Source organism: Alligator sinensis, unplaced genomic scaffold, assembly GCF_000455745.1.
Source record: "Alligator sinensis unplaced genomic scaffold, ASM45574v1 scaffold529_1, whole genome shotgun sequence".
Classification (NCBI taxonomy): Eukaryota; Metazoa; Chordata; order Crocodylia; family Alligatoridae; genus Alligator; species Alligator sinensis.
In genome coordinates, this window is record NW_005843126.1 from 76,249 (window position 1) to 90,363 (window position 14,115).

The window sequence follows — 14,115 nt, forward strand, 5'->3', positions numbered from 1 at the left end:
GTAGACAAATGCAGGGTGCTGCACCTGGGGAGAAGGAATCCACAGCATACATACAGGCTAGGGAGTTCCCTTCTTGAAAGCACAGAGGCAGAAAGGGATTTCGGAGTCATTACTGACTCCAAGATGAATTATGAGCCGCCAATGCCAGACTGCAGCCAGGAAGGCCCGCCATAACTTGTCATGCATCTAACGGTGCATCTCAAGCCGGTCCAGAGAGGTGATACTGACTCCAAGATGAATTATGAGCCGCCAATGCCAGACTGCAGCCAGGAAGGCCCGCCATAACTTGTCATGCATCTAACGGTGCATCTCAAGCCGGTCCAGAGAGGTGATACTCCCCCTCTATGCGACTTTGGTCAGAGCGCAGTTGGAGTACTGTGTCCAGTACTGGGCATCGCACTTCAAATGGGATGTGTTCAGCCTGGAGAGGGTTCAGAGGAGGGCCACCCGCTTGGTGAGAGGGCAGCAGGACAGGCCCTACGAGGAGAGACTGCAGGACCTGAACCTGTTCAGCCTCAGCAAGAGGAGGCTGAGGGGGGACCTGGTGGGTGCCTAACAGCTTATCAGGGGGGATCAACAGCAAATAGGCAGAGCTCTTTTCTCCCCAGCACCACCTGGGGTGATGAGAAGCAATGGTAATAAGCTGATGGAGAATAGGTTTAGGTTAGAGATCAGAAGGCAATATTTTACAGTTCGGGTGGCCAAAATCTGGAACCAACTTCCCAGGGAGGTGGTCCTCGCTCCTACGTTGGGCATATTCAAGAGGAGGTTGGACAGTCGTCTGTCTGGGGTCTTGTGAACCCAGCATTCATTCCTGTCTGTGGCAAGGGGTCAGGCTAGATGATCTGTTCAGGTCCCTCCTGACCCTATCTACTATGAAACTATGAAACCCCTTGACTGGAAAAAAATGCCTCTCCAGAGGGCCTACCTTCATGTTGCATGGCCTGTCCTTGGGGCCCCAGAAATTCTGGCCCCTTAACCACAAGGCATAGGCACGACATCTCAAGCGAGGGGTTGTGACCCTTCTAACAACCTGCCCCATAGCCCTCAAGCAATTGGTGGAGGTTTCAGGGTTGCTGGACCCCCCCAAGAATGGTACTGAAGCAGTCAAAATGAGGTTCGCTTATGTAAAATCTTTGAGAAGATATCGTTTTAACAAATTATAGATAAAAAAAGTCATATACTAAAAATCAAACAACTAATATAAAATATTTTATTTAAAAAATAGTATTTCTCCTGATTTTTTTCTGAGTAGCATATACTGAGGTTATTGCATAATAGCTCAGAATAAAGGCATACTCTTGAGCTTGGGGTCAAGCAGAGCTTCCTGGCCCCTTAATGTGGTGGCTGCAAGCAGGAAACAAATAGGGTGGGTGGACACCTTGGCCGTGACAGGAGCCTGGGGTCCATGGACCTGGGATCTGAGCTAGCCTGTGGTTTCAGAAGCCCGTGGCTTTGGCTAGGAGGCCATAGGAGCTCCTGCAGCTGGTGCCTTCAGGCCAGGAAGAAGCAGGTGCTGATGCCCCTGCACAGCCACAGCAGGTCAACCTCGAGGCCTTGTCCCTGGGGGCAGCATCTCCCACCTCCTGCCCCAGAAGGTGAAGGGCTCAGGTTTACAGCAGCACTGGAGGAATGACAGGTCCCCGCTTTGGTCCAGGGTAGAATGCTGTCTCTTAGTGACTCCAGTGATGCCCTCACTCCTCCCACCTAGGGGCCCCAACCTGGTAGGGGAGGGGGAACTTCTGTTCGGAGCAAACCAAGCAGTTTCCTTCTTTCCCTTTCCTTCCTGATGCTGTTGCTCCTGGCTCCGCCTTGCCAAAAAACCCCTCCGGCTTCTCCCATTCCTTGGAACTGGAGCTTGGGAGGGGAAGGAGGGATTTCAAGGGAGTCAGGAAGGGAGGAGGGAGTGGCACTGAGACCCGGAGTGGGGTGCAGGACAAAGCAGCCACCCCTCCACTTGGGGGGGAGGGGGCAAGTGGGGCTGGGGAAGGCTCCTGCCACTCCTCACTCCCAGATGTGGAGTTCATGCCCCTTTGCCACACTGGAGGGGTGTGTGTGTGTCTCTCTCTCTGACCAAGCGGGAGCAGTTGCTGTGCGTGTCTGTGCCTCAACGGGGGACCAGCTGGGAGAAGAGTGAACACCCATCTCCTTGCCCCCAGGGGTAGGGCATGTACCAGGGATGGAGCCTCAGGGGATCCAACTCCCACCTATCCCCTTTCTCCCCCCAACATGTGTCTCCCTGTATCTTCCTCCCTCTCACTGCCACATAGAGTATCAACATTTCTCCTCCTCCTCCCACCTAGCTACAGTGGCAGCGGGGCAGGTGGCAGTTTTGGCATGGGGATGGGAGCAGGAGTACCCTTGGGGGTTGATGGATTATGGCAGCAGGGTGGGCAGCTACCATGGCAGTGTGGTACAGGGGCAGGGGCTGCTGCATAAGTTTACACATGGCAGCAGTGCATAGGAAGCATGGGAAGCAGGAGCTCCCTTGCAGCCATGAAGGTTGGGGCTGTGGCATTGAGGGCCCAATGGGGGGCCCTGCAGAGGCTCTGGATTGGGGGCGGTGCAGAGGGAGCAGAGCAGCAGTTGCTGTGGCAGCAGTCTCACTGCTTCTACCTCTGCAGGGGCCCCCATTGCACCAACAATGCCAGGGCATGGACTCTTGTGGCTGCAGGGGGCTCCTGCTTCCTGCGCTGCATCTCTACCTCCACCACATGTAAACTCGTGCTATAGGTTGGGAGGGGAAGGCGGCCAGAGCCTCATGCAGACCAGTGCCTGCAGCAGGAACTGCAGAAGAGGGAGAGGAGGGTGGGGGTGTTTAGGGGCTCAGCTCCTCCATGACCCTGGAGGCACTCACCCTGCTATGCACCTCAGCTCATGTCTCGCTCTGTCACGGGCTGCAGCCCTGGGACCTGGAGCCAGAACTGGAGCCGCTGCTGCTGCAGCTGGCTCCTCCCATATTGGGGAGGAGGGAGGGAGAAAAGCAAAGAACTCCAAGAGCCAGACAGATTCACTTGGTGGGCTGGATCTGTCCTGTGGGCTGTATTTTGCCCACCCCTGGTCTAGCTGCATCCTCTTTGGAACCACCCTTCAGGTAGTTGAAAGCTGCTATTAAATCCCCTCAGTCTTTTTTTCTCCAGGCTAAATAAGCCCAGTCCCCACAGCCTTTCCTCATGGAGCTGGTGGGTGATGGCAGCAGGTGGCTGCCATGTGCCCCAGCTCCCTAACCATTTTTGTTGCTCTTTGCTGCGCTCTCTCCAATTTATCTACTTCCTTTCTGTAGTGGGGGGACCCAAAACTGGACACTGTACTCCAGATATGGCCTCACCAGTGCAGAATAGAGAGGAAGAATTACTTTCCTTGACCTGCCAGCAACACTTCTCCTAATGCAGACCAGTATTCCATTTGCATTCTTGGCAACAAGGGCACACTTGGCTTATATTTAGTTTACTGTCCACTGTAATGCCCAGGTCCTTTTCTGCAGAACTGCTGCTTAGCCAGCCGTTCCCAGCCTGTACCAGTGCATGGGATTGTTCTGTCCTAAGTGCAGGACATTGCACTTGTCCTTACTGAACCTCATGACATTTCTTTTGGTCCAATCCTCCAATTTGTTGAGGTCCCTTGACAAATTTTGATTGAGAAGTTATGTTTGACACCCATTATCAAAAATGGTAGAATATAATTAGTTTGGTCTGGAGAAGGCTGCTAAGGTTTTTCATTTGTCCTTGGTGACCTGATCAAGTTATACAGTTTCTATTTAGAGTTATACAGAGAAGCATGACTAGACAAACCAAAAGTTCCAGTATACAAGTCTGTAACTCAGAATATCATTTCCTTGCTTGAAGGCTGGGAGAAGAGAGAACAATACAGAATTTTATGGCACGGACTGCAGAGGAAAACAAAAATTACATGAAAATAAGTGACAGAAAAGGACCCAAGTACAGCCAGGTTACAAATACAAGCAGGCTGTTATCTGATAGGATTGCATTTCAAAGTTATATGAAGTTATATAGGGAATCTGCCACGCAACTCCCTCTAATTATTAATGAGACTTGCAAAGCTAAATCCTTGGACAAAGTACAGGATTTATCACAAAGGAATATAACTTATTTTAACTTAAATTAGCTGAGCATATCAGCCAAAAAAACATTTTGCTCAATTATGTAATAAACCTCAAAGCCTACTATAGTGAAAGCTTCACTGAATTGGCTGTGATTTTGTGTGTGTGTGTGTGTGTGTGTGTGTGTGTGTGTGTGTGTGTGTGTGTGTGTGCGTGCGCGCGCATATGCATGCACACGCGCTGAAGTCAAGTATCTTTCGATCTACTCTGTTTCTGTAACAGGACCATTTCCTCGTTTTATAGGACAATATTTCATGACCTTATCTTTAATAATCCAAATCTTGAAGAGTATGAAAAAAAATCCAACATAAAAAGCCAAAGAAACAAAACAGAAGACATAAAGCACCCAAAGGAATAAACGTGGCAGAGGTATGACCAGATGTAATATCCACATTCAGCAGTCGTGCCCAGCCACAGCATAATTTAAAGAAAAGAATACAAGGGGAGAAAAACAAAACCACAAATGCAGCATCTGCCTGATATGCACAAACAGCTGTTAACACTGTTTGGAATGGTTTAGGAATAGGGCATCCTGCCTCTGTATAGGGGGTGCTGGAAGAGCCCCTCCAGCCCTACAGTTCTAGGAAGACTATATCCCACCCCCTTGAGGATTGCAAAAGCATTTGTGTACATAAAATGGACATGGAAGAAAATGAGATTTCATACAGGAGCAAGTCAGAAACTGTACTATTGAAGGATGGCAGCCACTCCAGATGCCTACACGCATCTTAGAAGAGGTGTCAATTTCAGAGCAAACTGAGCCTTGCCCAAGCTGCAGATGCTTTAAGAGGTGCAATAAAGCATATCAATAGAGAGAGAAAAATTGGGAAATTACTGCCTCTGTGTCAGTGACTTAACCAAAGGGGAGAGGGAAAAAGAGGAGATGACAACTTAAGAAAATTAGGGGAGATTCACTCTTTATTAAAGTGTGGGACACATCAGAAATGTTATGTTTGATTTTCTCTAGTTTTGGTAGATCTCTTGAAGTCTCAGAAAATGCATATAGTTAGCTCTTGTGCAAAAACTGCGTTAACAACAAACTCTCCCTGTGCCTGAAGAAGGGTGTTTGTACCAAGACGCTTACAAAGAACAATCTTTCCAACTATTTAGTTAGTCTAATAAAATATCACATTTACCTAAAGAACCTTGGCTGCATGTTAGCAGTAATCTTTTTAACCAACTAGTCATTAGAGCCAAACAGGTGATGATAAAAAGTAGGCTGACACCCAAGATTTTAACTTTAGAACTAAAACTTCTTTCCTCTCATTATTTCTCAGTTTTCAGACCTTTATCATGTCAGAATTACACTAATTCTTCAGAAGCCAGAACACCTTTCAGGGTAGACAATATCTAGATTTCTAATTAAAAAACCAGAACTTTCAAAAAATCATGCTAGACTAGGTTCTCTCTCTCTCTCAATAGGAGGGGATCAGGCAGGGAAATTTTGCTGGGGGACAATGTGAAACCACATCATTTATTTAAATGAAGTTTGATTGTTCTAGTATTAGCCTTAATCTTTGCAGGCAGAGCAGAAAATGTGCAATTCTCCCAATACCTCCCTGTAGGCATGCTTTTGTAACTTCCATTATAAGAGCAGCTTAGATAGTCTTTTGAGTGTGCACAAAAGTGATCATTTAACTTTAAAAATGTGCCCTGCAAAATCTAGCAATGACACAACTCGCAAACTTTTAGGCTTCCTCTAGCTGCACTGCAAATTCCTACCAATTTCTTCTTTTGCTCCTATAGCTTAAACCAGTTCCTTGCATGTAGTAAGATAAATTGGTGCAACATGTAAGGTTCTAAGACATGGTACCTTTAAAGGCTATTATACACTAGGGATGCAGCCTTCATTCAAAAAGGCTGTTTTACATCTTTGCATTCTTCAAATAATTGAGGGACAATTCATGCAGAATCATTTGACAGATAAACCAGGCCTGAAACTGTCCCAAAAAGAGAGATTTACCAAATCTGGCCCCTGAGAGAGATGCCTGGAGACAGAGTAGAACAAAGAACTTATGAACTTGATGTCTGCACCTATCTATATCCCATACAGGTGACAGACAATACACAGTAAGCCAACATGTGCGTTGATGGTTTAGTGTTTTACAATATAATTTCTCAGCAATACTTTTGGCATGAAATAAATGCTTTGTAGGCTGGCTGGCTGCTCACTGTTTAACATTGTAATTATCTGAGGAAGCAAGAGCGAAACAGCAGGTGCTAAGCGAAAGGTAGACTTGCTAAGCTGATCACGGTGAATGGCAAGTCAATTACTGGTCTAGAAACTGCAGTCAGGAGGGAGGAAATTGATGGCAGGAGACCCGAGATCAGGATGGCCTGGAGGAGAACAAGGGGAAGGTAAAGTGTAGCTAATGCTGACATTGTGACAACTGGAAAAAAGACTATTTTTGCCAGTAAGGCTACTTTTACATTTGGGGCTTTCCCGTAAAAGTGCAGAATAAGCATTAGTCATGACTAGAAGTTAATCCATTTGACACAAACAGAAAAAGAAGAGAAAAAAAAAAAAGGCAAATTGGAAAACTTTTGAGCAAATCAACTTCCAGACAGGAACACCCCACAAAATCTTTTGAAGAGCTCATTTACCTTGCCAGAAGCACACAGTCAACATTTTTTATCTTCCCCAATATCAAAGCATCTGATGGCTGCAAAACAAGTAAACAAGAAATAGTTGCAACACACCAATGAGATCAGAAGCCTTAATTACTCTGTGACGATGAAAAAAAAATTAACTGCTGTACTTACTTTCATTTGCATTAGTAAACTACCTGGAATGGAAGATTTGGCACATTTTGAAACCATAGGGAACACCATTTGGGTATAGCAAGCTAATATAAGCGCCAACCACCTATATAATACAGCTGTTCAAATATGCCATACATACATTAGACATCAAAATATGTTTGAATTACCTTGAAAAATTCTTGTCCTTGCAGTTTTGTTTTTCCATGCTGCCACTGCTTATTTTAACAAAAACAGATGGCATCCCTTCATTGAAAAAATCTCTTTTTAGCCACTTTATATTTTTAAAAAATACTATATTTTTTCATGGGAATCCTGCAAGTCGGAGGCACACATGCGCAGACGAAGATACACAGTTAACCCTGCAAATAATACTGTTTATCTTGTTACAGCAATATTTGGGTTAGGCTGCTACAGTCTGAGAGACATCTGCAAGTACTGAGATTTTGTAGCTAGATTCCCTTCTGCTAACTTCTCCTGTGCCACCTACCTTAACCATAATCTCTTATACCCTTTACTACTGTAAAACATTTTATATTTACTTATACGTTAGTGGCCATGAAAATAACACAGTGGAAAAGGTAGGATTTTTGAGGACAAGCATTACACTGGTTACAAAGAGGATGGGGTTAGACTCTTCTCAGTGGTGCCAGATGACAGAACAAGGAGCAATGGTCTCAAGTTGCAGCAAGGGAGGTTTAGGTTGGATATTAGGGAAAAAAAACCTAACAGGTGGGTAATGAAGAACTGTGACAGGCTGCCCAGAGAAAATGTGGAATCTCTATCCTTGGAGGTTTTCAAGACCCGGCTAGACAAAGCCCTGGCTGGGATAATCTAGTTGAGGATGGTCCTGCTTTGAGCAGGGGGGGTGGACCCAGATGATCTTTGAACCCTAATTTTCTATAATTCTACACAAGGAAAGGTTATTCAACTACACATCCAACTAACCTGTTATTCTACAGAATCACAGGAAAACAGAGGTGGAAGGGACCTCAGGAGGTCATGTGGTCCAAACCACCCTAGCCAACTAGCTCTCTAACCTGCACTTAAAAACTTCCAGTGATGAAAATTCTGCAACCTGTTTAAGTACCCTCTTCCAGGGCTCAGCCACTCTTATAGTTGGAAAGTTCTTCCTAATATCTAACCCAAGTCTCCCTTATTACAGTCTATTAACACAAGGGACAATTAACTGCCATCCTCTTTGCAACAACACGTTTTGTATAGGAAGACGGTTATCAAATCCCCACCTTGGTGTTTGTTTCCTCAGACCAAATAATCCTAGCTCTTCCAACCTTTCCTTCTACACGGCATTCATGAGACCACTGATCATTTATATTCTGACTTGCTCTCTGACAAGCCCAGTATTTCAAATCAATTCCCAAATTTATCTAACAGTGGTACTCCCTCCATCACAGAGAAATATCATTGCTTGAAACAAACCTATGTAATCTAGTAGGTATATTGTCTTTCTAGCTCTTATCCTTGAAATGTTATTAAACTTATTAAACTTATTAAAAAGTTTAGGAGCTTTTCAGAGATGTTGATTTCTAGTTTGTTGACAAAAATAAATAGAACTGCAAGCATTACTGATTTCTTAAATTCTGGCTATTACTGTTGTAGCTGAAACATTGCATTAATGTTTTAAACCCACTTCTGGGTTATCTTGGGTCTTCAAACAAACACGCCCATTTATAAAATGTTTAATTCTACTTATTCCTTCATGATAAAAAATCTAATTAATTAATTAATTATTAACATATATTTTTAAAATGTCCACATTCATTTTAAGAAATACTGTGCTGTCAAATATTTGGTATAAACATTTTGTAATTTCATGGTATGTGCACTATTTCAGTTGTCATTTGACTTTACATGTGCTGTTTTATTAATGCATCACATACTGGCCCAGAGTTAGTATGATTATCGTCACATCTGAGTCAGACATTCTTTCACCTTGCTGCAGTCCTTGAGAAACACCTATCATACAACTCTATTTGGCTGTTTTCATCATATGACCCATTTCAAATGTCACATTTTATTGGACCACCTATCACATTTGTAATTTTTCTGTCAATCAGTTTCAGAGAATTATGTTTTTTTACAAAAAGGGAATGTTCCAGAAATTTTATTTTTAGAATAGCAGCATATCCTGAACCTTTAAAAGAGTCCCCCTTTAATTTTAGTCTGCTAACATCTGAAACATTAACACTGTTATTTCCCTTATCAAATCCTTACACACTATTCTGAACCAGATGTGGCTTTGGAGAACAAAACATATTTGGAAGCCTGAGAGAGTAAGATCTACTGAAATTCTCTCACTCACACCAAAACAAAAAATGGGAAAATAAAAGACTTGATTACTGCATCTATCAATATCCCACTGCAGTCAGTGGCTCGGTGGGACTGATGCAGGGATACAGGGCTGACACAGAAGCAGTAGAGTAGGTCAGATTTGAAGTTGCAAAACAGTCTGACCTTGGATTACCTTGACTTTGGATAGCCATTCTATTTGCATGTAGGCCTGCTTCAACCTGCAGGCTTAATGACAGCAACTGCTATGTCAAGCAGTAAACAACTGTACAGCACATATCTTAGGCATGCTCACTGAGAACATACATTTCTCATCACGTATGGTAAACAATGATCATGTGAAAAATAAGGTGGCAAGAGAAGGTTAAAAAAAACCTAGAACAGCAAATTTTGTGTTGCTAACTACAAGCATTCCTAAACCTTCACACAATATTTAAATTTAACAAGGTGAATAAGCAAGATGCACTATAATGGGTGGTAAAGAAGTAATGGAAGGATCAATTAGAGGTTGTACTCCATTAGGAGGTAACCCAGAAAAAGACCATTTCTTCTGAGTGGAGAACTATGATCTCTCCTCCAGCCTTGTTAACCCTGCTACATCAAGGAACAATTTCCTAATGGGGTTTAGTTTGAGGCATGCAGTTGGTAAGATAATAAAGCTTCATTAGGACACATTTAAAACCCTAGTAGCACATTTTTTTCTTTCAGGCAAAAAAAATCTAACAAAGCTAACACCCTAAGTAAAGCTTTTAAAGTATTACTGGATTTCTAAGTATGCTAATATTTGTGTCATTAAATACAATTTAAATAAAACCAAATGAACATTAAATGATGATGCAAAGCAGAAAAGGAAACAAAGCAAAAACAGTACAGTTAAACTTTATTTATGCAAATAAAGACAACTGGGCCAGTAGTTTCCTTTGTCTTTAACACATTTAGATGATATGAAGGCTGGCAGGAAAGTTTTTATGTTAGAACTTCGCTGGTTCAAAAAGAAAAAAAAAAAACAGGGACAAAACCTAACTCAATATAGTAAGAAGTAATATCATGATGGAGAACCGAACAAAATCATACAGATGGGAGCAGTATCCCACAAAGTAGAGTTCTTTGAAATAACTAGACTACAGGTCCTATGATGACTTGATTAAAATGAAGAAAATTTAAATGAACTGCTATGTCAGCATTTGAGAGGTTGAAAGAAGAGGTTAATTCTGATCTCATTTGACCTAGCTGTCTTGCAACATGTTTAGAAAGCTGACTGCATAGCAGAAGAGAAAACCATGGCTTGTAAGGTAAGTATCCAAGCCTATGACAGAAAAGAACAAGCCAGTAGACTGATATGACAGAAAAGAACAAAAGAAGAGTTTGAAAACTATTTGGCCCACAAAGATTTCCTGTTGACTCTTGAAAACTATCTATAGAACTGAGTTCTGTCCTCCAGGTCTGAACAGCTAAAGATTTCCCAGCAGTCTTAGAATTCAACCCTGAAGAAAGACCAAAAGCTGGCCCCTACAAAGGGGTGAGTAATCCTGAAAGTTCTGACTTGACTGTCTATTGGGGACTTATCACTTAGAGAGCTGCTTAACATCAGGAGAGCTCAGACAATATCACTCCCTCAAAACACAATTTAAAGGTGCAGGTGTGGGGGGGTGGGGAATAGAGACAGAAACCCAATTTATCAATGAAAAAATTCCTTTTTTAAAGACAAGCTTGATTGACAGTTATTTTATCAAAGTAATTAGGAGGAGAGAACTGCAAATGTTCATGCTATGTTTAGTAAAACAGAGTTTATTACATGATGCATGAGGAAACAGCAACCTTTTGAGCAGGTTAGTGTGGGAGAAGATGACTCAAGTAACTTATTTTAAACACATGCACACCCATCAGCACACCACCCCTTCTTATGCATCTGAAAGCCAAAGAACAACTGCAAGTTCCTCCACATGAAACAACTTCTGTTGCTACATACCATGCATGCCTCATGCACTCAAGTGGTAGAAGCAAATTTACATGCAGCCAAAGGTCCCACAGATGCCCATTCTAGCACTCTGGAGATACAGTATAACCTCACTAGAATGAATCCTGTTTATAAAAAACCCTTGCTTCTAACAGTCCCAACAGCAGGAACTGATTTTTTCATTATGATAATACAACAAATTGATTAACTCTATTACAGCAACTGTGAATCTTTAATTAACTTTTCTCCTGGTTCTATGAGGGTTTATTATAATGGGGTTTTATGGTATTTTAGAAGATCTGAGTTTTATTCCCAAGTTTTCTACAGATTTTCTTTGGTGACTTTAGGAAAGTAATTTATCTGAGTTCTTCGTCTGTAAAATGTGAATATTAATTTGCATCGTCTTCCACACCTTGTCTGCCTCATCTATATAAACTGTAAAATCTTTTGGGGCTAGGTATGACTTTCAGAGTAACCTACACAGAGTCAGCTACCCTTATAACTGTAGGACAAGATCCTCATCACAGCTGCATTCTCTTCTCTGCAGCTGAAGGCTGAAATAACATAAAGGGCATGTCCAGACATGCATGCAAATGCAGAAGCATGCATCTCCTGCAGCACAATTATCAGTAGCACATATTTGTGCTATTGCTTTTTGTCCTAGGGCATGACCCTACATGTGTGCTCCACCACACAGCATATTAACTTGGGTGGGGTAGGTGAGGCAACCTTACCTGGGGGCCTTCCAGGGCATCAGCGGCACCAATCCAGTCACTCAGAGCTTGGCCAGCAACCAGTGTGTCGCTCCAGCTGGCCAGGCTCTGTTTCTGGCAGCACGTGCTGCTGCCACTTGCACCATGCTTTTTTTTTAGGGGTGGGGTGTTTCTGACACCAAGATCTCCTAATGTCAAATTCTAGTGCTGTGCTGCAAATTAGCAGCATGACAAGTGGGTGCATGTGCCCTGTGTATGGTTTGTGGTGCCTCAAACAGCTTTGAGGTGCTGCAAACCACAAGTGTACACACATCTGGACATGCCCAAACAGTTTTAAAAACCTTGAATTAGAGCCATACAGGCTGTGTTCAAAAGAATCTCTTTACCCCATACCCCAACAAAGCAGGCTGCTGCAATTTTGGAAGGTCTTTAACAAACACCAGGAGCTGCAGGGCAGCCAAAAACAGAAAAGATGCAAAGGCAACTTAAAGCTACTACATCCCACTCCTGGACCACCAGTTCTGTTTGGCACTTCTAATCTCACCCCTAATGTTCAAAGAACAAACTATAAAGGTTCAGGGTGGAGTTTATTCTCTTCTGTACATGATCTTTTTTCTCAATGCCATTAACCGGCCAACATATGGGAATGGAAAAAAAAACCCTGATCTTGTGATATCTCCCTTTTATGAAAGGGACCTAAACTGAAAAATTCAACAGTGAGCAAGCAAACATCTAAAAATGTATGTCTTAGTAAACAGTAAGAAAACAATTATACAGACCTTGCCATACGGAGTCTCAATGTATTTTTCTGTTCTTCCTTCTAAGAGGTCAGGATCATCCAGACCAGTTCCACCTATAATTCCAATCTTACAAATAAGCAAACAAAAGCTCATATTAGAACTCTAGAAATCACACTGCATTTTAAATCTTACCTTCAGTTCCTGGTCCCCAACAAGGAATTTTTTTTTGAGTCATTCTTCTAGAAACGGCACAGAACCATGGACCCTAGAAGCACCAGTCATTATCATCAAAGCAGTTACCCCCAGAGACATATAGGTAGGTTTACAGGCAGACTTTAGATCCTATGCTATTTAATTTGCCAAATATAAGGTACTGACTATTACTTCCCTGCTTAAATAGAGATCCAATTAAAAAGCTATAAAAACAGCACAAAAAAAGAGTTACTGGTTAATCGTTTATCCTACCATGGAAAGAAAAAGACTCATATGCCACACTGTGGTGGTCACAAAAACTGGAACCAGACACATATAAATAACTTCCCAGCAGCAGCTGCTTCCAAGTTATATATGGAAAAGACAAGGAATCATTTTAGTGAATTGCCAACTAGTTAGATTTGACTGTCAGACCATTTTTTTGGCTGTGTGGCCTCAAAAAAAAATCTTACCAAGCTCCAAGGACCAAATGAAGCAAGCTACTGAGTCTTTCAAACCTATTTACTGCCCCACAGAAGGTCTTATATGAGGTCATACGATATACAACAATAAGACTGAGCACCAAGGCTTTGACTCAGAATGGAGGCTGAGGCCTAAGTTTTCCTCTCTTGACTACAATAAGCCCTTTCAACAAGATCAAGTGCCCACTGATTATTGGCAGAGAGCAAAGCAAATACTCATTACTAAACCAGTTAGACGGACAATTTCCAATAACTTTTGCATGTCAATCCTATTATATTGGTGTAATTATTTAAAATAATTACATCTAAATGTAAATAATAAAAATCAAATGACAAATTGTATTTGAAACAAAACATTTGGGTAGAGGTTGACTTATTTTGTTTCTTTGAAAATTTTTTTATAGTAAATTTATTTCCAACAATGGAACGAAAAGATAGTCAAAATGTTAGAATTTCCTGCAGAACGGAAATTCTGACTTTTGACCAGCTCTAAATAAACCAGAAGAGGAAATGGGGAAGATGGGAGAAAATATAATCTACTGCACAGTAAAATAAGGCCCTTACCTATCTGTCAGCCACAAACCCTATATACCCTGAACACCAAAATCTGTCCCTAAGATTTGAAGGTACTTTGAGACCACATGTTCAAATCCAGAAACTGCTTTCTCTTGGGCTGGAACTCTCCCACTTTACAGTAAGAATACACACCAATCATTTGCCTTCAGGAAGTCCTCCAATACCTTCCCACAATTCCCTGCAAAAGGCAGACAAGTTCTCTCATGTTATTTTAGAAAAAAAATGAGCATCTGAGTACAAATGACACATCCAGGTAAGTATAAAA

At 42.3% G+C, this 14,115-nt stretch overlaps 1 protein-coding gene across 1 annotated transcript in view; it reads right to left on the reverse strand.

Annotated features, from left to right (window-relative positions):
- MTAP (methylthioadenosine phosphorylase) overlaps positions 1-13,815 on the reverse strand; it is a 51,026-nt gene extending 37,211 nt beyond the window's left edge. The window contains exons 1-2 of the mRNA XM_006037493.3: positions 12,640-13,815; positions 6,725-6,783 (exon numbers count right to left, since the gene is read on the reverse strand). Of these exons, the coding sequence (XP_006037555.1) occupies positions 6,725-6,783; positions 12,640-12,753 (173 nt within the window). The 5' untranslated portion in view covers positions 12,754-13,815. The remainder of the gene's footprint in view (positions 1-6,724; positions 6,784-12,639) is intronic.
- Between the last annotated feature and the right edge of the window lie 300 nt (positions 13,816-14,115).